At 50.3% G+C, this 25,013-nt stretch overlaps 10 protein-coding genes across 11 annotated transcripts in view; 6 read left to right on the top strand and 4 right to left on the bottom strand.

Annotated features, from left to right (window-relative positions):
- LOC116996264 (feather keratin B-4-like) overlaps window positions 1-25,013 on the top strand; it is a 93,901-nt gene that overhangs the window by 60,507 nt on the left and 8,381 nt on the right. Inside the window, exon 3 of one of the 2 annotated variants that reach the window (XM_033059639.1) lies at window positions 7,638-7,707. The exons of the other annotated variant lie outside the window; for it this stretch is intronic. Coding sequence (XP_032915530.1) covers window positions 7,638-7,670 — 33 coding nt within the window. The 3' untranslated portion in view covers window positions 7,671-7,707. Of the gene's footprint in view, window positions 1-7,637; window positions 7,708-25,013 lie in introns of those variants that run through there. 2 annotated transcript variants of the gene reach the window in all.
- On the top strand, window positions 3,031-3,381 carry LOC116996354 (feather keratin B-4-like). The gene has a single exon (XM_033059861.1). The coding sequence runs from the start codon at window positions 3,031-3,033 to the stop codon at window positions 3,379-3,381; it is 351 nt and encodes a 116-aa protein (XP_032915752.1).
- On the bottom strand, window positions 5,666-6,016 carry LOC116996325 (feather beta keratin-like). Its single transcript, XM_033059778.1, has one exon. It carries the CDS (start codon window positions 6,014-6,016, stop codon window positions 5,666-5,668), a length of 351 nt encoding a protein of 116 aa, XP_032915669.1.
- On the top strand, window positions 8,107-8,457 carry LOC116996360 (feather keratin B-4-like). Its single transcript, XM_033059892.1, has one exon. It carries the CDS (start codon window positions 8,107-8,109, stop codon window positions 8,455-8,457), a length of 351 nt encoding a protein of 116 aa, XP_032915783.1.
- LOC116996301 (feather beta keratin-like) lies at window positions 11,054-11,408 on the bottom strand. Its single transcript, XM_033059724.1, has one exon. It carries the CDS (start codon window positions 11,405-11,407, stop codon window positions 11,054-11,056), a length of 354 nt encoding a protein of 117 aa, XP_032915615.1. The 5' UTR covers window position 11,408.
- Window positions 13,460-13,810, top strand: LOC116996359 (feather keratin B-4-like). Its single transcript, XM_033059876.1, has one exon. It carries the CDS (start codon window positions 13,460-13,462, stop codon window positions 13,808-13,810), a length of 351 nt encoding a protein of 116 aa, XP_032915767.1.
- Window positions 16,136-16,486, bottom strand: LOC116996373 (feather keratin B-4-like). Its single transcript, XM_033059918.1, has one exon. It carries the CDS (start codon window positions 16,484-16,486, stop codon window positions 16,136-16,138), a length of 351 nt encoding a protein of 116 aa, XP_032915809.1.
- On the top strand, window positions 18,545-18,895 carry LOC116996309 (feather keratin B-4-like). Its single transcript, XM_033059737.1, has one exon. The coding sequence runs from the start codon at window positions 18,545-18,547 to the stop codon at window positions 18,893-18,895; it is 351 nt and encodes a 116-aa protein (XP_032915628.1).
- LOC116996320 (feather keratin B-4-like) lies at window positions 21,056-21,406 on the bottom strand. The gene has a single exon (XM_033059763.1). The coding sequence runs from the start codon at window positions 21,404-21,406 to the stop codon at window positions 21,056-21,058; it is 351 nt and encodes a 116-aa protein (XP_032915654.1).
- LOC116996350 (feather keratin B-4-like) lies at window positions 23,519-23,869 on the top strand. The gene has a single exon (XM_033059848.1). The coding sequence runs from the start codon at window positions 23,519-23,521 to the stop codon at window positions 23,867-23,869; it is 351 nt and encodes a 116-aa protein (XP_032915739.1).

Here is a 25,013-nt window from a genome sequence, read left to right as displayed (position 1 = left end):
TCCACTGTTATGGTCCATTTCAATTTCTCACATTTACTCGACCATATACTCTATCAATTAATGTGTATTCCTTGGCCTCATTCAGAAATCCTATAAATAACAACAAACCAGGCTTGATCCTTTTTTTCCCAAACCGATCTGGGTCAACAATTCACTTTTTCCGCATTCAAGCCACAAGGTGTTGTAACTTATAATCATAAGTCTTAATATTTTGTTCCTGTGAGCAAAACCCAATAATTAGTATTGGACAGCCAGTAAGCTCCTCTTTCCTTCTTTGCCATGGTTTGGTTGTTCCTTTGTGGAATTGTGCAATTTCATGTTCTGCTCCTGAGGCCGTCTCCACCTGACCTTGGTGGTAGGTTTTTGTTCCAAGAATTAGAGACCAAGGTGTTGATGTTGATGGTGCATGCCAGGACATGCAGAAGATTCAAGCAAAGCTTACAAGACTAGGATGTCATCAGTGAGGTCATTCCATGGCATATTGACAACGTGTCCCATTTGCATTCCTGCCTCCTGTCTGGAAGAACTCCCAGCTCTTTCAGCTTCTCCTCATCTTAAGGACACTCCAGTTCCATCAGTGTCGTGGTGGCCCTGCACTGCTCTTGGTCAACCAAGTTCATGTCCATGAGGCCTCACTTGTGGCAGGGAACAGGATGTTCAACTCCCTCAACCTGTTTGAATTTCTCTTCCTAATCCTGTCCTGGTAACTGCTGGAGCTTTTTGCCATGAAGTTTACATGGTGACCTCAATTTCCATTTATGCTCCACCAGGAACAGAAAGTCCTTCCCTGCTATAACAGTTTTGTTGACTATGGAAAGGACATTGGTGTCATCCTGAACTTCTGTCAAGGCTTTAGCACAGTTCCACATAACATCTTTATCTCTAAACTGCAGACATGTGGGTTTTAAAGGTGGACTAATGGATGGATGAGGAACAGCTAGAGAGTGATGGTCAATGGTTCTTTGTACGTGTGGAGGCTGATGACAAAGCCTTCAGGCCCCTACCTGGGACTGTGATTTTGAATACCTTTATCAAGGACATGATCAGTGAGATCGAGACCACTATCAGCAGGCTTGCAGGTGCCAGGAAATTGAGCGGTGCAGTTGACACAAGAACATGGAGAGATCCCATTGGAGGGACGATGGGAATGTTTAGAACGTAAGAGCCTCATGAGCTTTAACAACTCCAAGTTCAAGGTCCCGTACCTGGGTTTGGACAGTCCCAAACATGAGAACAGTTTGTGAGAGGAAATCCTTGAGAGCAATTCCACAGAGAAAGACCTGAGTGTTCGGGTGGACCAAAATCTTGGCAGGAAACAGCAATGTGAATTTTCAGCCCAGAACACCAACCATATCCTGGGCTGCATAGAAAGAAGTGCAGCCAGCAGGAATGACTGGGGGTCAGCTGGAGATGTGAGAATCCCATTACTGTCGTGACAGAGACCTAATGGATCAAGTGATGGCCGTGCACTCACAAAAGAAAGTCTGGAAGAGGATTTCTAGAAGATTGGCACTTCCTGTCTCCTCTGAGATAAGGATGTCGTATTTGGGGTGATGTGTTGGGCTTTATATTGGAAGAAAAGCATGAGCTTAGTGAAGCAAGAACAGTGCATGAACAGCAAGAGGTTGACCGAAGAATCCTTGTTGTGATTAGAAATGGGGGACGTGCAGGGTTTATTTTTGCAAGAAGGGAAGAATGGACAAAGGAGATGTTGTGTATGTTCCATAGCATGACCTCACTCATAACACCCCAATTCTTGTAGGCTTTGTTGTCATCCTCTACACTCCTGACAAAAGAGAGATACCAATCCTTTGGCCTCTACTCCTCCAAATTAAAAGCTGCCACAAAGGTCAGATGGACACAGCCTGTAGAGAAGGACACAGAACCACAGAATTCCACAAAGCCCCGCCGGCACCATGACAGAGAAGGAAATTGGATCACAATGACCATCCAGTAGCAATTATTGTTTTTTCCTAACAGGAACATAATATTACAACTAACAGGATGTAAGTTATGAAACCACATGTTTTGAATGTGGAATAAGCAAATCCACGTCAGAGACCAGCCTGGGCAAAACGTGATCAAGCATCATTGGTTACTTGTTTATTTGATTTCTTAAAGAGGTGAAGAAATATACTTTAAATGACAGAGTATATATTTCTAGGGAAAGGTGTGAAATCCAAATAGGCCACAGCATTGGAACAAGTTCAACCTAACCAGGTTTGAATTATCAGATCCTCTCTCTTGATGCTACACAAGAAATAACGGCATGGGGTCTCTTTCATCCATCAGGAAAAGCTCCGAGGCACCAGAACCCTGCCAAGTGATTGCAGACTGACCTACCCCGGGCATCAGCAGATCCCTCAACATTCCTGGGTGCAACACTATCACTGATGGACACCCAATGGCACCGAACATAGTCCCAGTGTTCACAAGACATACATAAAACACAGGACGTGTGTCACAAAATTACCTCACCGATGATATCGCAACTCTGCTGGGCTCTGGTGGTTGATTCAGCCATCCCTGACACACATCAAACAGTGAAATCCTCCCAAATACTAACACAATAAAGTTGTTGCCAGGGTCAGATGGACATGGTTTCAAGGGCAGGCAATGGAATGGCAGATCATCAGGAAGGAAAACACTCCCTACCTTATGACTCCCCAATTTGGCCCAGGCAAGAGCGGGCCAAATGCCCCAAGATGATGGAACAAGGCTGTCCCGCCCCTCTAGGACCAGCATAAAAGCTGGCCCAGAACCTCTCTACCGCACACAATTCTCCTCACTCCTTCTCCTCCTGCTCTTGGACCGACAAGGTGAGTCTCCAGCCCCTGACCGTCCTGCTCCTGCACCCCTGACACCTCTCTTCCACCATGCTCAACCCCAGTCTCAGCAGCCCTCACGCCTCCCCACAGCCCCTCAAAGGCCTCCACACTCCCTCACCCTCCTGCATCACCACGCCTCACACCCCCACAGCCCTGCCCTGCCTCACTCCCCTCTCTTCCAGGGACCCTCCACACCACACCCATGGCCTGCTACAACAGTTGCAGTCCCTGCGGACCCACCCCGCTGGCCAACAGCTGCAACGAGCCCTGTGCCCTGCAATGCCAGGACTCTCGTGTCATCATCAACCCTTCCCCTGTGCTGGTCACCCTGCCAGGACCCATCATGACCTCCTTCCCCCAGAACACCGCTGTCGGATCCACCTCCTCGGCTGCCGTGGGCACTGAGCTCAGTGTGCAGGGACAGCCCATCTCTGGTGGATTTGGTGGCTTTGGTGGCTTTGGCTATGGTCGTGGATTTGGCTACGGGCTGGGCTGTGGTTATGGGCTGGGAGGCCTGGGCTGCTATGGCAGAAGGGGTGGCTACATCTGCTAAGGGACCAGTCCAGACTGACTGCAAACATGGCCCATGTGCCTCCTCCTCTTCTCCCACTCAGTGCTCTGCATCTCCCCTTCAGCTCTGTCCATTCCCATCTGCTGCAAGCTGCTTCTCCCAAGTGAGAGACCATTAGGCACCTCTGCTGAGCTGCTCCCACCCTGGGACAGAAAATCCTTGATGCTGTGTAAAATCCAAGCGAGCCAAGGACAGTGGCTGATGAACGCTCTACTTGCACCTCACCCTTCTAGTGGATGCTCCTGACCATTCATTTTTCTAACTCAATAAACTTTTCCTGCATCATAGCCTCCGATGACTCCTCCTGATTTTTTCTCCCAAGACTTTTCCAGTCTCACTCAGAACTAAGCCAGGATTACAGTGGCCATTGGTGTTAAAAAGTGTACTAAGACCTCTTTTAGGATTTATTTTCCCAGTTCTACCACCCACTGGCATACTTTCATTTTCCAGTGCATCCAACAAGCCGTCTGTTCCTAGAACACAGGCCTGGATACGCTACTGCAGATTTATCCCTGCCACTGGCACAAGCCCCTCTGGGTGGTGTGTTCACTTTGGCTGAACACTGTTGTTCCAGCCCCTCATCTTCTTGTCAGCCCACTAACAGATCTGCTAGAGCAGATCATAAGAGTCCTACAGTTCAACACACAATTCCAGTCTTGCCAGAGAGGAGTAGAGGCAATGAATCCCCTGCTCACCTCCCGCCCAGAGCATGGGAATGAGCACAGGACAAATGAGGTTTGTGGTCTGTGAGAGCACATGGCCAGACCATATCCAATTCTTCATCCAACACAAAAATTCCTCCTCTCTGGGGCTGCTCTCAATACCCTCATCACCCAGCCTGCATCCTGCATGTTTGGGAATGCTCCAATCCAGTTGCAGAAGATTCTGCTCCTCTGCTCTGCTCCGGTGATATTGGAGAGCTCTCTTAATCTCTGGGTTACTTGGGAGTAAGGAAGACAAGACTCTGCTGGGGAAGATCAAGGGTATGGCCTTGAGGATGATCAGGGGCTGAAGGTTTGGGACAGCCTTGTCCCACGACCTTGGGGCAATTTTAAAACTAGCTGCTCTTGCCTGGCACAGCCTGGTGAATTTTGAGGTTGGGAATGTTTTTCTTCCATAGCTCTGCAATTCCATATCATGCTCTCAAGTCTGTGCCCATCTCACCTTGGCAATAGCTTTGATGAGCTGATATTCATTCCAACATTGGCGCATGAGGAAAAAGTTACAAGTATTCTGTATCTGGAATTGTGCAAGTCCATTGTTGCTGTGGCAGACAACATCTTTGTCCCTACCTGAGAAGAAGGATTTGGGGTTTTGGTGGATGAAGAATTGGACATGTCCTGGCCACGTGAGTGAGCTGGGCAAAACTCCCCCATGTCCTGGGGCTATCCCCACAGTGTACGCAGCACATTCTGCCCCTCTACTGCACTCTGATGAGACCAGACTTGTGTGCTCCACACTGAGGACACAAAAAAAGACAAGACATGGACTTGTCCAAACAGATCTGTAAAGAGCCTTAGAAGATGAGGAGGGTCTGGAGGAACTTGTGTGCAGCCAAAGTGAGCACACCACACAGGAACTCGTTGTGTCACAGGCACAGATAGATGCGCATTAGTGTATCCAGGCGTGTGTTCAAGCAACTGAAAAGTTGCTGTGATGCACAGGAAGAACAAAGTGTACCAGTCGGTAGTGAAATTGAGGAAATAATTCCTAAAAGAGGTCATGGATTACTTCTTCAACAATGCCAATAGCATCAACAACCTTCTTTTAGTCTCAAACTATCTAGAAAGAAGAAAGAAGGAGTCTTCTGTGTTTGTGATGCAGGAAAACTTTATTGAGGTAGAACAGTGAAAACTCAGGAGCAGCCAGGGCATGTGAGTTGGTCTGAGCTGCAAGTAGGGCAACCATCAGCCAAGGTCATTTGCTTGCAGATGGTTTAGCCAGAGCATCAAGGCCTTCCTACCGGACAGTGGGAACAGCTCAGCAGAGGAGCCTGATGGTGTCTGGCCTGGGAGAGGAGGCTCTCAGCAGAGTGGAATGGACAGAGCTGAAGGAGTGATGGAGAGCACAGAGTAGGAGATGAGTAGGAGGGAGAAGGGCCGTGTTTGCAGGACTGGTCCCTTAGCTACTGCCTTGCGTTGGGCTCTGTGAGCAGGAACTGGAAGTATTGAGTCTATTTGAGAGCCTTGTCCAGAGAGGCATCCTCAAAGTCTGGGGTGTATTACAGAGAGTGGGAGCATGGTGCCAGGAGTGGTGCTGAGGGTTCTTAGCAGATGTAGCGACCCCTTCTGCCATAGCAGTCCAGGCCTCCCAGCCCATAACCACAGCCCAGCCCGTAGACAAATCCACGGCCATAGCCAAAGCCACCAAAGCCACCAAATCCACCAGAGATGGGCTGTCCCTGCACACTGAGCTCAGTGCCCACGGCAGCCGAGGAGGTGGATCCCACGGCGGTGTTCTGGGGGAAGGAGGTCATGATGGGTCCTGGCAGGGTGACCAGCACAGGGGAAGGGTTGATGATGACACGAGAGTCCTGGCATTGCAGGGCACAGGGCTCGTTGCAGCTGTTGGCCAGCGGGGTGGGTCCGCAGGGTCGGCAGCTGTCGTAGCAGGCCATGGGTGTGGTGTGGAGGGTCCCTGGAAGAGAGGGGGGTGAGGCAGGGCAGGAGTTGTGGGGGTGTGAGGGGTGGTGATGCAGGAGGGTGAGGGAGTGTGGAGGCTGTTGTGGGGCTATGGTGTGGCGTGAGGGCTGCTGAGGTTGGGGCTGAGGATGCTGGAAGAGAGGGGCCAGGGGTACAGGAGCAGAAGGGTCAGGGCATTGAGACTCACCTTGTTGTCAGCGCGAGGAGAAGGTGTCAGGAGAAGTGTGTGATGGAGAGAGGTTGTAGGCTGGTTTTTATATTGGTCCTGAAGGGGTGGGGCAACCTTGTCCCATGGCCTTGGGGCATTTTAGAGGCAGCAGTTCTTGGTTGGCCCAACCTGATGAGTCATTCTTTGGGTCATGTTTTCCTTTCTGATGTTTTGTGACTTCATGAGCTCCCCTTGAGTGTGTGTCCTTCTGACCTTGGTGGCAGCTTTTAAATGGGAGCCGCACTGGCTAGTGTTTTCATATTGTTTTGTCTCAGGAATGTAGAAGATGGAAACAAAGGCCACAGGAATCTGGGTGTTTTGTCCTGTCTTCAATTAACCCCCAGCCATTCCTGCTGGCCACACCTGTTTCTATGTAATCCAGCATATGGTTGCTTTTCTGGGCTGAAAATTCACATTGCTGTTTCCTTTCAAGATTTTGGTTCACTGCAACCCTCAGGTCTTTCTGTGTAAAATTGGTCTCAATGAGTTCCTCTGCCAAACTATTCCCACATTTGGGATTGCCTCTGTGCAGGTGCATGACCTTGAACTTGGAGTTGTGAAAGTTCATGAGGTTCTTATGTTCTCAACATTCCCAATGTCCCCTCTGATGAGATCCCTCCATGATGTTTTGTTAACTGCCAGGCTTGACTTCCTGGCACCTGCAAACATGCTGATAATGGTCTCAATCACACTCCTCATGTCCTTGATAAAGGGGTTCAAGAGCAGCACTCCAAGGCAGAGGCCTGGAGGCCTCATCATCAGTCTCCATGTGTACATAGAGCAATTGAGCATCACTCCCTGGCTGTTCCTCATCCATTCATAATTCCACCCATCAAACCCACGTCTCTGTAGTTTAGAGACCAAGGGTGTTCTGTGGGACTGTGCTAAAGCTGTGACAGTAGTCCAGGCACTTGACAGGAGTTGCCATGCCCTGGGCTACCAAAGCATTCGAGAAGGGAAGGACCTTGTATTCCTGCTGGAGTTTAAGTAGATCGTGAGGTGGACATGTACTCTTTGGAATAAAAAGCTCCAACAGTTACCTGGACATGTTACATAGGAGAAGAAATCCAAGCAGGTTGAAGGAGTTGACCCTCCTCTCCCCAATCACTGTTGGGGCTCTAAAATGGAACAAGGACATGGATATTAATTGACCAAGAGCAGTGTAGGGAGACCATGACACTGACAGGACTGGGGTATCCTCAAAATGAGGACTAGCGGAAAGAGCTGGGAGTTTCTTGAGAAAGCAGGCAAGGATGCAAATAGGACATCTTCTCAACACAGCATGACCCCGGTGATGACTCCCCAGTTCTCCTGAGGTTTGGTTGAATTCTCTGCATGTCTTGATAGATATGATCAAATCAACCCGTACTGGTCTCTAATTCTGGCAGTTTCTGGATTCTGCCAACATGAGATGGATATGAATACAAGCGGAAGAGGTGACACTGCAGAACATCAGGAAGGAAAACACTCCCCACCTCATGCCTCGCCAGGCTGGGCCAGGCATGACTTACTGCCTCCTAAATGCCCCAAGGCCATGAGACAAGGATGTCCCGCCCATCCAGGACCAGAATAAAAGCAGGACCAAAGCCTCTCTCCCTCACACACTCCTCCTCACGCCTTCTCCTCCTGCTCCTGTGGATAACAAAGTGAGTCTCAAGCCCCTGACCCTCCTGCTCCTGCACCCCTGACCCCTCTCTTCCAGCACACTCAGCCCCAGCCTCAGCAGGCCTCACACCTCCCCACAGCCCCACAGCAGCCTCCACACTCCCTCACCCTCCTGCATCACCACCCCTCACACCCCCACACCCCTGCCCTGCCTCACTCCCCTCTCTTCCAGGGACCCTCCACACCACACCCATGGCCTGCTACGACCTCTGCCGACCCTGTGGACCCACCCCGCTGGCCAACAGCTGCAACAAGCCCTGTGCCCTGCAATGCCAGGACTCTCGTGTCATCATCAACCCTTCCCCTGTGCTGGTCACCCTGCCAGGACCCATCATGACCTCCTTCCCCCAGAACACCGCCGTTGGATCCACCTCCTCGGCTGCCGTGGGCACTGAGCTCAGTGTGCAGGGACAGCCCATCTCTGGTGGATTTGGTGGCTTTGGTGGCTTTGGCTATGGCCGTGGATTTGGCTATGGGCTGGGCTGTGGTTATGGGCTGGGAGGCCTGGGCTGCTATGGCAGAAGGGGCGGCTACATCTGCTAAGGAACCTCATCACCACTCCAGACACCATGCTCCAACTCTGGGCCAGGAAGTCTCTGATGACCCGCCAAAACTCATCCAACCAAAGGACCTCGGCTGATGGTGACCCCAGTTGCACTTCAGCCTGGCTCCCTTCCATTTGCTACTTGTGGCCTTTCACTCTTCTACCTCAATAAAGTTTTCCTGCATCAAATCTTCAGATGAGTTTTTCTTCTTTCTGATCCCAAGATTTTTCCAGTCTCACTCAGCACTAAGTCAGTGTTCCAGAGTCCACTGAGGTTGATGAAAAATGCCTCCAAGAGGGCTTTTAGGGTTTATTTCCCCATTTTACTACTAACTGGCATATTTTTTCCTTCCAGTGCATCCCACAAATCCTTCAGCTCTTGAATCACAGACCTGGATACAGTAAGGCAGATTGATCCTGCCTCTGGCACAAGCCTCTCTTGGGTGCTGTGTTCATTTTTGTGGACACCAGTTGTTCCTGTCCTCCGCCATCTACAGATCTGATGAAGCAGTTCCATGTCTTCCTTGTCTTTTTGGCGCTCAGAGCTCAACACAGAAGTCTGGTCTTAGTACAGGAGAGCAGAGTGTGAGATTCCCCCACTCCCCAGTGCTCCCCAACACTATAAGGCTGAGCCCTGGATACCAGGGATTTTCATGTCCATGAGTGCAAATGGCCGGTGCACCTTCAATTCTCCATCCACCAACCCCCCAAGTCCTCCTCTTTGAGGCTGATCTGAATAATCTCATGACCCACCCTGTGTCCATTCCAGATTACTCCAATTTTGTTGCAGCAGATTCTGCCCCTCTGCTCTACTCCTCTCTGGAGATATTGCAGAAGTCTGTTAATCTCTGGGTTACTGGAAACAAGGAAGACAAGACTCTGCTGGAGAACATCAAGAGCGTGGCCTTGAGGGTGATTGAGGGCTGCAGGTTTGGCACAACCTTGGCCCATGACATTGGGACATATTCCAGGCAGCAGTCATTGCCTGGCAGGGCCCCGTGAGTAGTGAGACTGAGATTGTTTTGCTTCCCACAGCTCTTAGATTCCATATCCTACTCTTAAGGCCATGCCCTTCTGACATGGTGACAGCTTTGATGAGTTGGAATTGGTTCCAACATGGGTGGATGAGGGAAGATGGACAGATATCCTGTACCTGGATTCATGCACAGTATTTGTGCCTTTGCCAGAAAACATCTTTGTCTCTCAGCTTAAGAGATGTGGAATTGATGGTTGGAGCATTTAGTCAAGAAGGAAATGGGTGTGATGGTCTCATTCAAAGAGTTGTGCTCAAAGGCTCCACGTCCCTGTGTAGAGAACAAGGATGAATGATGACCCAAAGAGACTTGTGTTGCAATCATTATCACTTCCTATCTTTGTCAGCAACATGGAGACTGCAATTGTGCCTCCCTGCAGCAAGAATGTGAATAACAGTAAGGTGAGTCGTGTGCTTGATTGTCTGGATGGAAAGGATGGCATCCAGAGGGTTCTGGACAGGCTGGGGAGATGGGCTGGTGTGAAACCCATGAAGGTTAACAGGGCAGGGAGGAAGGTCCTGCATTTGCATTGGATCCATCTCAGTAATGCATGTTGGATGGGCCATGAGTTAATGAAAAGCATCCCTGAGCAGAAGGGTTTTGGGTGTTGGTGGATGAAGAAATGGACATGTCCTGGCCACGTGAATGAGTTGAGCAAAACTCCCCCATGTCCTGGGGCTATCCCCACAGTGTGAGCAGCACATTCTGCCCCTCTGCTGCACTCTGATGAGACCAGGCTTGTGTGCTCCACACTGAGGACACAAAAAATGGAAGACATGGACTTGCTCAAACAGATCTGTAAATGGCCTTAGGAGATGATGAGGGTCTGGAGGAACTTGTGTGCAGCCAGAGTGAGCACACCACCCAGGAGCTCGTTGTGTCACAGACATGGACAGACGCCCATTAGTGTATCCAGGCGTGTGTTCAAGCAACTCAAAACTTGCTATGATGCACAGGAAGAACAAAGTGTACCAGTCGGTAGTGAAATTGGGTAAATAGTTTCTAAAAGAGGTCTTGGAGCACATCTCCAACAACCCAAATAGCCTCAACAATCTTGCCTTATCTCAAACTATCTAGAAAGAAGAAAGAAGACAGAGTCTTCTGTGTTTATGATGCAGGAAAACTTTATTGAGGTAGAACAGTGAAAACTCAGGAGCAGCCAGGGCATGTGAGCTGGTCTGAGCTGCAAGCAGGGCAACCATCAGCCAAGGTAATTTCCTTGCAGATGGTTTGGCCAGAGCATCAAGGCCTTCCTATCGGAGAGTGGGAACAGCTCAGCAGAGGAGCCTGATGGTGTCTGGCCTGGGCGAGGAGATTCACAACCGAGTGGAACAGACAGAGCTGAAGAGGTTATACAGAGCATGGATTTGGAGAAGAGGGGGAGGAAAAAGGGCCATGTTTGCAGGACTGGCCCCTTAGCTACTGCCTTGCTTTGGGCTCTGTGAGCAGGAGCTGGAAGTGGTGAACCTGTTTCAGAGCCTTGGACTTGAGAGTTATCCTCAAGGTATGGGGTGTATTCCAGGGATTGGGCGGTTGGTATCTGGAGTGGTGCTGAGGGTTCTTAGCAGATGTAGCCGCCCCTTCTGCCATAGCAACCCAGGCCTCCCAGCCCATAACCACAGCCCAGCCCATAGCCAAATCCACGGCCATAGCCAAGGCCGTAGCCAAAGCCACCAAAGCCACCAGAGATGGGCTGTCCCTGCACACTGAGCTCAGTGCCCACGGCAGCCGAGGAGGTGGATCCAACGGCGGTGTTCTGGGGGAAGGAGGTCATGATGGGTCCTGGCAGGGTGACCAGCACAGGGGAAGGGTTGATGATGACACGAGAGTCCTGGCATTGCAGGGCACAGGGCTCGTTGCAGCTGTTGGCCAGCGGGGTGGGTCCGCAGGGACGGCAGCTGTCGTAGCAGGCCATGGGTGTGGTGTGGAGGGTCCCTGGAAGAGAGGGGGGTGAGGCAGGGTAGGGCTATGGGGGTGTGAGGGGTGGTGATGTAGGAGGGTGAGGGAGTGTGGAGGCTGTTGTGGGGCTGTGGGGAGGCATGAGGGCTACTGAAGTTGGGGTTGAGGATGCTGGAAGAGAGGGGTCAGGGTGGCAACAGCAGGAGGGTCAGGGCATTGAGACTCACCTTGTTGTCAGCGCGAGGAGAAGGTGTGAGGAGAAGTGTGTGACGGAGAGAGGCTCTGGACTGGCTTTTTATGTTGGTCCTGGAGGGGTGGGACCTTGTCCCATGGCCTTGGGACATTTTAGAGGTAGCAGTTTTTGGTTGGCCCAGCCTGATGAGTCATTCCATGGGTAATGTTTTCCTTCCTGATGTTCTGTGCCTCCATGAGCTCCCCTTGAATGTGTGTCCTTCTGACCTTGGCGGCAACTTTTAAATGGGAACAGCACAGGCCAGTGTTTTCATATTGTTTTGTCTCAGGAATGTAGAAGATGGAAACAAAGGCCACAGGAATCTGGGTGTTTTCTCCTGTCTTCAATTGACCCCCAACCATTCTTGCTGGCCACACCTGTTTCTATGTAATCCAGGATATGGTTGCTTTTCTGGACTGAAAATTTTCTTTGCTGTTTCCTGTCAATATTTTTGACCACCAGAACCCACAGGTTTTTCTCTGTGGAACTGTTCTCAAGGAGTTCCTCGGCCAAGCTGTTCTTACATTTGGGATTGCCCCAGTGCAGGTGCCAGGTAGCACTTTAGGTTCTTATGTGCTCAACATTGCCTGTGTCCCCTCTGTTGGGAACTCTTCTTGTTCTTGTGTCAACCTCAAGGCTCAGTTTCCTGGCACTGCAAGCATTCTGAGGGTGGTCTCAATCTCACTGCTCACATCAAAATCACGAAGTATTCAAAATCACCAGTACAAGGCAGAGTCATGAAGGCCTCATCATCAGCCTTTGCTTGTGCATAGATCCATTGACGATCACTCTCTGACTGTTCCTCATCCATTCATTAGTTCACCCATCAAACCCACGTCTCTGTAGTTTAGAGACCAAGGGTGTTCTGTGGGACTGTGCTAAAGCCCTGACAGTAATCCAGGCACATGACAAGAGTTGCCATTCCCTTGGCTACCAAAGCATTCAAGAAGGGAAGGTCGTTATAGTCCAGCTGGAGCTTAACTGCATCATGAGTTTGACATGTTGTCTTTGGAATAAAAAGCACCAGCAGTTACAATATTATGTAACGTAGGAGAAGAAATACAAGCACGTTGAAGGAGTTGACCCTCCTATCCCCATCACTTTTGGGCTCAAAAATGGAACAAGGGCAGGGACATGTTTGGCCAAGAGCAGTGTAGGGAGACCATGACACTGACAGTGCTGGGATATCCTGAAAACTAAGGGAAGCTGAAAGAGCTGGCAGTTTCTTGAGACAGGTGGCAGGAATGCAAATAGGTCATGTCAATATTGCATGACCTCACGGACAACTCCCCAGTTCTCATAAGGTTTGGTTGAATCCTCTACGTCTCTGGATAGATGTCATCAAATAAACCCACATGGGTTTCTAATTCTAGCAGTTATTAGCTGCCACCAAGGTCAAATGGAAATGAACAAAAGAGGAAGATGTGACACAGCAGAATATCAGGAAGGAACGTATTCCCTGCCTCGTGAGTCACCAGGCTTGGCCGGGAATGTGCTGCCTCCCAAATGCCCCAAGGCCATGGGACAAGGCTGTCTCACTCATCCAGGACCAGGATAAAAGCCGGCCTAGAGCCTCTGTCCTTCACACACTTCTCCTCGCGCCTTCTCATCGTGCTGACAACAAGGTGAGTTTCAAACTCCTGACCCTCCTCCACCTGGACCCCAGACACCTCTCCTCCAGCACACTCCATCCCAGCCTCAGCAGCTCAAACACCACTCCATGACCTCACAGCAGCTTCCACACTCCCTCACCCTCCTGCATCACCACCCCTCACACCCCCACACCCCTGCCCTGCCTCACTCCCCTCTCTTCCAGGGACCCTCCACACCACACCCATGGCCTGCTACGACCTCTGCCGTCCCTGCGGACCCACCCCGCTGGCCAACAGCTGCAACGAGCCCTGTGCCCTGCAATGCCAGGACTCTCGTGTCATCATTAACCCTTCCCCTGTGCTGGTCACCCTGCCAGGACCCATCATGACCTCCTTCCCCCAGAACACCGCCGTCGGATCCACCTCCTCGGCTGCCGTGGGCACTGAGCTCAGTGTGCAGGGACAGCCCATCTCTGGTGGATTTGGTGGCTTTGGTGGCTTTGGCTATGGCCGTGGATTTGGCTATGGGCTGGGCTGTGGTTATGGGCTGGGAGGCCTGGGCTGCTATGGCAGAAGGGGTGGCTACATCTGCTAAGAACCCTCAGCACCACTCCAGACACCATGCACCTACTCTGGGTCAGGAAGTCTCTGATGACCTGGCAGAACTCCTCTAACCAAAGGAACTTGGCTGATGGTGACCCCAGTTGCACTTCAGCCTGGCTCCCTTGCATTTGCTGCTTGTGGCTTTTCACTCTTCTACCTCAATAAAGATTTCCTGCATCACATCTTAAGTTGAGTCTTTCTTCTTTCTGACCCCAAAATTCTTCCAGTCTCACTCAGCACTAAGTCAGGATTCTAGAGCTGACTGGGGTGGTTGAAAAAGTGCTCTAAGTCATCTCTGAGGACTTATTTCCCCATTTTACCACCAACTGGTACACTTTGCTGTTCCAGTTCATCCCACAAATCCTTCATCAAGAATGTTCAATTCTTCATCCATCAGCATTCCAGGTCCTTCTTCTCTGGGCTGCTCTCCAACCCTTCATTGCCCAATCTCTCGTCATGTTTGGCATTGCTCCAAACCAAGTGCATGTCCTTGCACTTGGCAACATTCAACTTCATGAGACTGATATTATCCCTACCTTTTATAGCCCGTTTGGATGACATCCCTTCCCTCCAGACCACCAACTGCACTGCTCCTCTTGTCTCTGATTTTACTGGACATCCCACTCAATCCCACTGTCCATGTCCCTGACAATGATGGGAAATAATATGGGAGCTTCAGCCTGTAACCAGTGATCCCTGTTCTCCACACACATGGAGCCAGTGACCACAACAGCATGACTAAGACTGTCCTCTTGGAGTTAGACCATCCCCTCCCTTCCTTATCCACCACATAGTCAAACCACAACTCCACATCTTTCCAGAATGAATACAGAGATGCCTTCTGCTACAGGAACAAAGACTATGCAGAAGTCGATGTACATGATATTGTTCCCTCTCCCTCATCCAGTAAGACTGGTACCAAGACCAACTCATTAAAACATCCCACAAAGTCAGACAGACACAGCCCCAATAGCTGGACATGATACTGAAGAGCAGAGGGAAAAGACACCCCAACTTCTGTGGACAAAATTAAAGCTCATGGAAAAACCTAATCTGGTTTTACCCAGGTTGGGGATCTTTCTCAGAGACAAAACAAGGGAAGGATGAAAGAACAACACAGATAGACACATCATGTTGACCAATAAGCCTTGTGAATATCTCATGATATTTTGTAGATAGTATGTTTTCAAGGATGTGTTGCCCTCTTTGACCAATGATTTTTTTCTACATTGCTTTCCACAATCTTCGTTATATAAAGGCCATGGTCTTTTCAATAAATTGCTCTTTCTTGCTGCACGCAAGAGGGGTGTGCTGTTGTTTTGCCGGTTCCTAGCTATGCAGTGACAACCTCATGATTTGCCAGAGGTGCTGCCTGAAAAAATGCCCCTATGGCAAGGCCAATGGCTGTCCTAAACCTTCAGCCTCAGATCATCCTCAAGGTCATACTCTGGATGTCATCCATCAGAGTCTTGTTTTCCTTGTTCCCAGTTAGCCAGAGATAAACACAACTCTCTAATATGAGCAGAGAAGAGGGGCAGGATCTCCCTCACCTGGATTGGACCAATCCGAAACCTGCAGAACACAGGCTGGGCGATGAGGGGATTGAGACTAGCCCCACGAGGAGGACTTGGGATGTTGGTGGATGGAGAATTGGATGTGCTCTGTCCAGGAAAACCCCCCGTATCCTGGGCTCATTCCCTCAGTGTGAGGAGAACAAGAGAATGGAGTAATCTCATCCTCTGCTCTCCTGTAATGAGACCAGATTTCTGTGTTAAAGTCTGGTCCCCAAAAAGACAAGGAAGTCATAGACCTGTTTAATCAGATCTGTAATGGTGAGGTAAAGAAGTTACTGGTGTCCAGCAAAAATGAACACAACAGCCAGAGAGGCTTGTGCCAGAGGCAGGGGCCAATCTGCCGTACTGTATCCAGGTATGTTATTCAGGAGCTGATGGAATTGTGGGATGCATTGGAGAGCAAAATGTACCAGTTGTAGTGAATTGGGGAAATAAATCCTCAATGAGTGCTTGGAGCACTTTTTCAAAAACTGCAGTGGATTCAGGAACCTGTATTTAGTGCTGAGTGAGACTGGAATAATCTTGAGTTCAGAAACAAGAAAGACTCATAAGTTGTAATGCAGAAAAGCTTTATTGAGGTAGAAGAGTGAAAGGCCAGAAGCAGCAAATGGAAGGGAGTCAGGTTGAAGTGCAACTGGGGTGACCATCAGCCGAGGTCCTTTGGTTGGAGGAGTTTTGCCAGGTCATCAGAGACTTCCTGGCCCAGAGCAGGAGCATGGTGTCTGGAGTGGTGCTGAGGGTCCTTAGCAGATGTAGCCACCCCTTCTGCCATAGCAGCCCAGGCCTCCAAGCCCGTAGCCACAGCCCAGCCCATAGCCAAATCCACGGCCATAGCCAAAGCCACCAAAGCCACCAAATCCACCAGAGATGGGCTGTCCCTGCACACTGAGCTCAGTGCCCACGGCAGCCGAGGAGGTGGATCCAACGGCGGTGTTCTGGGGGAAGGAGGTCATGATAGGTCCTGGCAGGGTGACCAGCACAGGGGAAGGGTTGATGATGACACGAGAGTCCTGGCATTGCAGGGCACAGGGCTCGTTGCAGCTGTTGGCCAGCGGGGTGGGTCCGCAGGGACGGCAGAGGTCGTAGCAGGCCATGGGTGTGGTGTGGAGGGTCCCTGGAAAAGAATGAGGTGAGGCAGGGCAGGGGTGTGGGGATCTGAGGGGTGGTGATACAGGAGGGTGAGGGAGTGTGGAGGCTGTTGTGGGTCTGTGGGGAGACGTGAGGGTTGCTGAGGTTGGGGATGAGTGTGCTGGAAGAGAAGGGTCAGGGGTGCAGGAGCAGGCGGGTAATGGGTTTCAGACTCACCTTGTTGTCTGTAAGAGCAGGAGGAGAAGGCGTGAGGAGAAGTGTGTGAGGGAGAGAGCATCTGGGCCGTCTTTTATGTTGGTTCTGGATGGGTGGGATGGCCTTGTCCCATGGCCTTGAGGCATTTTGGAGGCCGGAGTTCGTAGTTGGCCCAGCCTGATGAGTCATTCTTTGGGTCATGCTTTCCTTCCTGGTTTTCTGTGACTCCATACGCTCCCATTCAGTCTGTGTCCTATTGACCTTGGCGGCACCTTTTAAATGGGAGCAGCACAGGTCAGTGTTTTCATATTGTTTTGTGTCATGAATGTAGAAGATGGAAACAAAGGCCACAGGAATCTGGGTGTTTTCTCCTGTCTTCAATTGACCCCCAGCCATTCCTGCTGGCCACACCTTTTTCTATGAAATTCAGGATATGATTGTTTCCTAGAATGAAAATTCACATTTCTGTTTACTGCCAAGATTTCTGACCACCAGAATACTCAAATCCTTCATTGTGGAACTGCTCCTAAGGAGTTCCTCTCCAAAGCTGTTATTATGTTTGGGTTTCCCCAAATGCAGGTGCACAACCTTCAACATGGGGTTCTTGAACTACTACTACTAAGAAAACTTGGAGTTGTTATCAACATTCCCAGTGTCCGTATTGATGGAATCCCCCTATGTTCTTTTGTCAACTTCTCTGCACAAATTCCTGGTACCTTCAGATCTCCTGCGGGTGGTCTCAATCACACAGCTCATGTCTTTGATAAAGGGCTTTAAGAGCAGCACTCCAAGGCAGAGGCCTGGAGGCCTCATCATCAGTCTCCATGTGTACACAGAGCAATTGAGCATCCCTCTCCGGCTGTTCCTCATTCATTCATTAGTCCTCCCATCAAACCCACGTCTCTGTAGTTTAGAGACCAAGACTCTTCTGTGGGACTGTGCTAAAGCCCTGACAGTAGTCCAGGTATACAACAGCAGTTGCCATTCCCCTAGCTACCAAAGCATTTGAGAAGGGAAGGTCCTTGTAGTCCTGTTGGATCTTAACTGGATAATGAGGTAGACCTTTAGTCTTTGGAATAAAAAGCATCAGCAGTCACCAGGATATGTGAGAGAGGAGAAGAAATGCAAGCAGGCTGAAAAGAGGACATGGACATAACTGACCAAGAGCAGTGTAGGGAGACCTTGACACTGACAGGACTGGGGTATCGTCAAACCCAGGACAAGCTCAAAGAGTAGGGCTTTTCTTGAGAAATGAGGCAACAATGCACAAGGGGCATCTTGTCAATACAGGATGACCTCACTGACAACTCCCCAGTTCTCCTTAGTTTTGGATGAATTTTAAATGTGTCTTGATAGATGTCATCAAATGTAGCCACACTGGTCTCTAATTCTGGCAATAATTACCTGTCGCCAAGGTGACATGGACAGGAAGAGAAGAGAAGGAGGTGACCCTGCAGAACGTCAGGAAGGAACACACTCTGCACCTCATGACTCACCAGCCTTTGGCAGTCATGACTTGCTGCCTCCAAAAGACCCCAAGGCCATGGGACAAGGCGGTCCTACCCAACCAGGACCAGCATAAAAAGCCTGCCTAGAGCCTCTGACCCTCACACACTTTTTCTCACGCCTTCTCCTCCATCTCCTGCTGACAGCAAGGTGAGTCTCCAGCCCCTGATCCTCCTTCTCCTGCCTCCCCTGACCCCTCTCTTCCAGCATGCTCAGTCCCAGCCTCTGCAGCCCTCACGCCTCCATATAGCCTCCCCACAGCCTCCCCACTCCCTCACCCTCCTGCATCACCAACCCTTGAAAACCCTCAAACCTGCCTTATCTCACTCCCCTCTCTTCCAGGGACCCTCCACACCACACCCATGGCCTGTTACAACAGCTGCAGTCCCTGTGGACCCACCCCGCTGGCCAACAGCTGCAACGAGCCCTGTGCCCTGCAATGCCAGGACTCTCGTGTCATCATCAACCCTTCCCCTGTGCTGGTCACCCTGCCAGGACCCATCATGACCTCCTTCCCCCAGAACACCGCCGTCGGATCCACCTCCTCGGCTGCCGTGGGCACTGAGCTCAGTGTGCAGGGACAGCCCATCTCTGGTGGATTTGGTGGCTTTGGTGGCTTTGGCTATGGCCGTGGATTTGGCTACGGGTTGGGCTGTGGCTACGGGCTGGGAGGCCTGGGCTGCTATGGCAGAAGGGGTGGCTACATCTGCTAAGGACCCTCAGCACCACTCCAGACACCATGCTCCTCCTCTGGGCCAGGAAGTCTCTGATGACCTGGCAAAACTCCTCCAACCAAGGGCCCTCGGCTGATTGTTACCCTGGTTGCACTTCAGCCTGGTTTCCTTCCATTTGCTGCTTATGGCTTTTCACGCTTCTACCTCAATAAAGCTTTCCTGCATCACATCTTAAGATGAGTCTTTATTCTTTCTGATCTCGAGATTATTCCAGTCTCACTCAGTACTAGGTCAGCATTCCAGAATCCGCTGCAGTTGTTGAAAAAGTGCTCCAAGACCTCTTTGAGGATTTATTTCCCATTCTACTACCAACTGGCACACTTTGCTCTTCCAGTGCATCCCACAAATCCTTCAGCTCCTGAATCTCAGATACGGGATATCCCCTGGATACAGTTAGGCAGATTGATCCCTGCCTCTGGCACAAGCCTCTCTGGCTCTTGTGTTCATTTTTGCTGGACACCAGTAACTTCTGTGCCACACCATCTACAGATCTGATGAAGCAGGACTATATCTTCCTTGTCTTTTTGCCGCCCAGAGTTTAACACAGAAGTCTGGTCTTAGTACAGGAGAGCAGAGGATGAGATTATCCCACTCTCTTGTGCTGCCCACCTCCTTGAAAACATACTATCTACAAAATATCATGAGACATTTGCACGGCTTGGTGGTCAACACGAGGTGTCTGTCTATGTTGTTCTTTCATCCTTCCGTTGTTTTGTCTCTGAGAAAGATCCCCAGCCTTGGCAAAACCCGATTAGATTTTTCCAAGAGCCATCAGTACTGTCCACAAATGTTGGGGAGTGTTTTCCCTCCGCTCTTCAGCATCATGTCCAGCGATTGGGGCCATGTCTCTCTTACTTGGTGGCATCTTTTAATGAGTTGGTATTGGTACCAGTCTTGCTGGATGAGGGAGAGGGAACAATATCATGTACCTCGACTTCTGCATAGCATTTGTTACTCTGGCAGAAGGCATCTGTGTATTCCGTCTGGAAAGATGTGGAGCTGTGGTTTGATTATGTGGTGGATAAGGAATGGATGGGATGGTCTAACTCAAAGAAGACAGTCTTAGTCAAGCTGTTGTGGTCACTGGCTCCATGTGTGTGGAGAACAGGGATGACTGGTGAGAGGCTGAAGCTCCAGTATTATTTCCCATCTTTGCCAGTGATTGAGTGGGATGTGCAGAAAAATCAGAGACAAGTGGAGTAGTGCAGTCGGTTGTCTTCAGGGAAGGGATGTCATCCAGAAGGTCTAGAACAGATTGGGGCAGTGGGGTATTGTCAGTCTCATGAAGCTGAACGTGGCCAAGTGCAAGGTCCTGCAATTGTTTTGGAGCAATGCCAAACATGACCACAGATTGGGCAATGAGGGGGTTGAGAGCAGCCCAGAGGAGAAGGACCTGGAATGTTGGTGGATGAAGAATTGAACATGCCCTGACCATGAACATGCCATGGCCAATGCAAACACAGCATCTGTACATGGCTTGTCAGAGGTCGGGATAGACCTGCATTTGTGTATCCAGGTCTGGGATCAAGCAAGTGAAGGCTTTGTGGGCGACCATGCGAGGATAAGTTGTGCCAGTGTGTGGTTGAGAAATAGAGGACACTTTACAATGCAGTAAAGAAAGAGAACTTTATTGTGGCGTAAAAAAAATGAAAATAATGAGCAGCAAGTGGAAGAGGTCGGGCTGAGATACAAGTAGGGAGACCATCATGCAAGGCGTCTTTGCTTGCAGGTGGTTTGGTCTCAGATCACCAAAGACTTCTTGACAGAAGAATTGTGGGATGCACGGGAAGAGCAAAGTGTACCAGTTGGTAGTAGAATGGGAAAATAAATCCTCAAAGAGGACTTGCAGCATTTTTTCATTGACCCCAGTGAATTCTGGAAATCTGACTTAGTGCTGAATGAGACTGGAAGAATCTTGGTATCAGAAAGAGGAAAGACACGTCTTAAGATGTGATGCAGGAAAGCTTTATTGAGGTAGAAGCGTGAAAAGTCTTAAGCAGCAAATGCAAGGGAACCAGGCTGAAGTGCAGCTGTCGTGACAATCAGCCGAGGTCCTTTGGTTGGAGGAGTTTTGCAGGGTCATCAGAGACTTCCTGGCCCAGAGCAGGTGCATGGTGTCTGGACTGGTGCTGAGGGTCCTTAGCAGTTGTAGCCACCCCTTCTGCCATAGCAGCCCAGGCCTCCCAGCCCGTAACCACAGCCCAGCCCATAGCCAAATCCACGGCCATAGCCAAAGCCACCAAAGCCACCAAAGCCACCAGAGATGGGCTGTCCCTGCACACTGAGCTCAGTGCCCACGGCAGCCGAGGAGGTGGATCCGACGGCGGTGTTCTGGGGGAAGGAGGTCATGATGGGTCCTGGCAGGGTGACCAGCACAGGGGAAGGGTTGATGATGACACGAGAGTCCTGGCATTGCAGGGCACAGGGCTCGTTGCAGCTGTTGGCCAGCGGGGTGGGTCCGCAGGGACTGCAGCTGTTGTAGCAGGCCATGGGTGTGGTGTGGAGGGTTCCTGGAAGAGAGGAGAGTCAGATAAGGCAGGTTTGAGGGTTTTCAAGGGTTGGTGATGCAGGAGGGTGAGGGAATGTGGAGGCTGTGGGCAGGCTATATGGAGGCGTGAGGGCTGCAGAGGCTGGGACTGAGCATGCTGGAAGAGAGGGGTCAGGGGAGGCAGGAGAAGGAGGATCAGGGACTGGAGACTCACCTTGCTGTCAGCAGGAGATGGAGGAGAAGGCGTGAGAAGAAGTGTGAGGGAGAGAAGTTCTAGGCAGGCTTTTTATGTTGATCCTGGATGGGTGGGACAACCTTGTCCCATGGCCTTGGGGTCTTTTGGAGGCAGCAAGTCATGACTGCCAAAGGCTGGTGAGTCATGAGGTGCAGAGTGTGTTCCTTCCTGACGTTCTGCAGGGTCACCTCCTTCTCTTCTCTTCCTGTCCATGTCACCTTGGTGGCAGCTAATTATTGCCAGAATTAGAGACCAGTGTGTCTACATTTGATGATATCTATCAAGACACATAGAAAATTCATCCAAAACTAAGGAGAACTGGGGAGTTGTCAGTGCGGTCATCCCATACTGACATCATGTCCATTTTGCATTCTTGCCTCATTTCTCAAGAAAAGCCCTACTCTTTGAGCTTGTCCTCGGTTTGACGATACCCCAGTCCTGTCAGTGTCAAGGTCTCCCTACACTGCTCTTGGTCAGTTATGTCCATGTCCTCTTTTCACTCTGGAGCCCCAGTAGTGGTGGGGAACAGGAGGGTCAACTCCCTCAGCCTGCTTGCATTTCTTCTCCTCTGTTATCTATCCTAGTGACTGTTGCTGCTTTTTATTCCAAAGACTAAAGGTCTACCTCATGATCCAGTTAAGATCCAGCAGGACTACAAGGACCTTCCCTTCTCAAATGCTTTGGTAGCTAGGAGAATGGTAACTGCTGTCGTATGCCTGGACTACTGTCAGGGCTTTAGCACAGTCCCACAGAAAAGCCTTGGTCTCTAAACTATAGAGACGTTTGATGGGTTTGATGGGTGGAATAATGAATGGATGAGGAACAGCCAGAGAGTGATGCTCAGTTGCTCTGTGTACACATGGAGACTGATGATGAGGCCTCCAGGCCTCTGCCTTGGACTGCTGCTCTTGAACACCTTTATCAAGGACATGAGCTGTGTGATTGAGACAACCCGCAGGAGATTTGAAGGAATTTTTGCAGTTCAGATGACAAAAGAACATGGTGGGACTCCAGTAGTAGGGACACTGGGAATGTTTACAACAACTCCGAGTTGCAGTAGTTGTAGTAGTTGTAGTAGAAGTTCAAGAACTCCAAGTTGAAGGTTGTGCACCTGCATTTGCGGAAACCCAAACATGATAATAACTTTGGAGAGGAACTCCTTAAGAGCAGTTCCACAATGAAGGACTTTAGGATTCTGGTGGTCAGTAAACTTGGTGGTAAACAAACATGTGAATTTTCAGCCTAGAAAATAATCATATCCTGAATTTCATAGAAAAAGGTGTGGCCAGCAGGAATGACTGGGGGGCAATTGAAGACAGGACAAAACATCCAGATTCCTGTGGCCTTTGTTTCCATCTTCTACATTCATGACACAAAACAATATGAAAACACAGGCCTGTGCTGCTCCCATTTAAAAGGTGCCACCAAGGTCAGAAGGACACAGACTGAATGGGAGCGTATGGAGTCACAGAAAACCAGGAAGGAAAGCATGACCCAAAGAATGACTCATCAGGCTGGGCCAACTACGAACTCCGGCCTCCAAAATGCCTCAAGGCCATGGGACAAGGCCATCCCACCCATCCAGAACCAACATAAAAGACAGCCCAGATGCTCTCTCCCTCACACACTTCTCCTCACGCCTTCTCCTCCTGCTCTTACAGACAACAAGGTGAGTCTGAAACCCATTACCCTCCTGCTACTGCACCCTGACCCTTCTCTTCCAGCACGCTCATCCCCAACCTCAGAAGCCCTCATGCCTCCCCATATTCCCACAGCAGCCTCCACACTCCCCCACCCTCCTGCATCACCACCCCTCACACCCCCACACCCCTGCCCTGCCTCACCTCCCTCTTTTCCAGGGACCCTCCACACCACACCCATGGCCTGCTACGACAGCTGTCGTCCTTGTGGACCCACCCCGCTGGCCAACAGCTGCAACGAGCCCTGTGCCCTGCAATGCCAGGACTCTCGTGTCATCATCAACCCTTCCCCTGTGCTGGTCACCCTGCCAGGACCCATCATGACCTCCTTCCCCCAGAACACCGCTGTCGGATCCACCTCCTCGGCTGCCGTGGGCACTGAGCTCAGTGTGCAGGGACAGCCCATCTCTGGTGGATTTGGTGGCTTTGGTGGCTTTGGCTATGGCCGTGGATTTGGCTATGGGCTGGGCTGTGGCTACGGGTTTGGAGGCCTGGGCTGCTATGGCAGAAGGGGTGGCTACATCTGCTAAGAACCGTCAGCAGCACTCCAGACACCATGCTCCTGCTTTGGGCCAGGAAGTCTCTGATGACCTGGCAGAACTCCTCCAGCCAAAGGACCTCAGCTGATGATCACCCCAGTTGCACTTCAGCCTGGCTCCCTTCCGTTTGCTGCTTATGGCCTTTCACTCTTCTACCTCAATAAAGCTTTCCTGCATCACAACTTAATATGTGTCATTCTTCTTTCTGAACTCAAGATTATTCCAGTCTCACTCAGCACTAAATACGGGTTCCTGAATCCACTGTAGTTTTTGAAAAAGTGCTCCAAGCACTCATTGAGGATTTATTTCCCCATTTCACTACAACTGGTACATTTTGCTCTCCAATGCATCCCACAATTCCATCAGCTCCTGAATCACAGACCAGGATACAGTAAGGCTGATCGTTCCCTGCCTCTGGCACAAGCCTCTCTGGATCTTGTGTTCATTTTTGCTGGACACCAGTAACTTCTTTACCTCACCATCTACAGATCTGATAAAGCAGGTCTATGTCTTCCTTGTCTTTTTGGGGACCAGACTTTAACACAGAAGTCTGGTCTTAGTACAGGAGAGCAGAGGATAAGATTACTCCATTCTCTTGTTCTCCCCACACTGGGGGGATGAGCCCAGAATACGGGGGGTTTTCCTGGACAGAGCACATCCAATTCTCCATCCACCAACATCCCAAGTCCTCCTCGTGGGTCTAGTCTCAATCCCCTCATCGCCCAGCCTGTGTTCTTCAGGTTTCGGATTGGTCCAATCCAGGTGAGGGAGATCCTGCCCCTCTTCTCTGCTCATATTAGAGAGTTGTGTTTATCTCTGGCTAACTGGGAACAAGGAAAACAAGACTCTGATGGATGACATCCAGAGTATGACCTTGAGGATGATCTGAGTCTGAAGGTTTAGGACAACCATTGGCCTTGACATAGGAGCATATTTTCAGGCAGCACCTCTGGCAAATCATGAGGTTGTCACTGTATAGCTAGGAACTGGCAGTGAACACAGCACCCCTCTTGCATGCAGCAAGAAAGAGCAATTTATTGAAAAGACCATGGCCTTTATATAACGAAGATTGTGGAAAGCAATGTAGGAAAAACTCATTGGTCAAAGAGGGCAACACATCCTTGAAAACATACTA

Source organism: Catharus ustulatus, chromosome 1 (genome assembly GCF_009819885.2).
Source record: "Catharus ustulatus isolate bCatUst1 chromosome 1, bCatUst1.pri.v2, whole genome shotgun sequence".
NCBI lineage: Eukaryota > Metazoa > Chordata > Aves > Passeriformes > Turdidae > Catharus > Catharus ustulatus.
The sequence above is the reverse complement of the archived record's forward strand: the minus strand, read 5'-3'. Positions and strand labels throughout refer to the sequence as shown.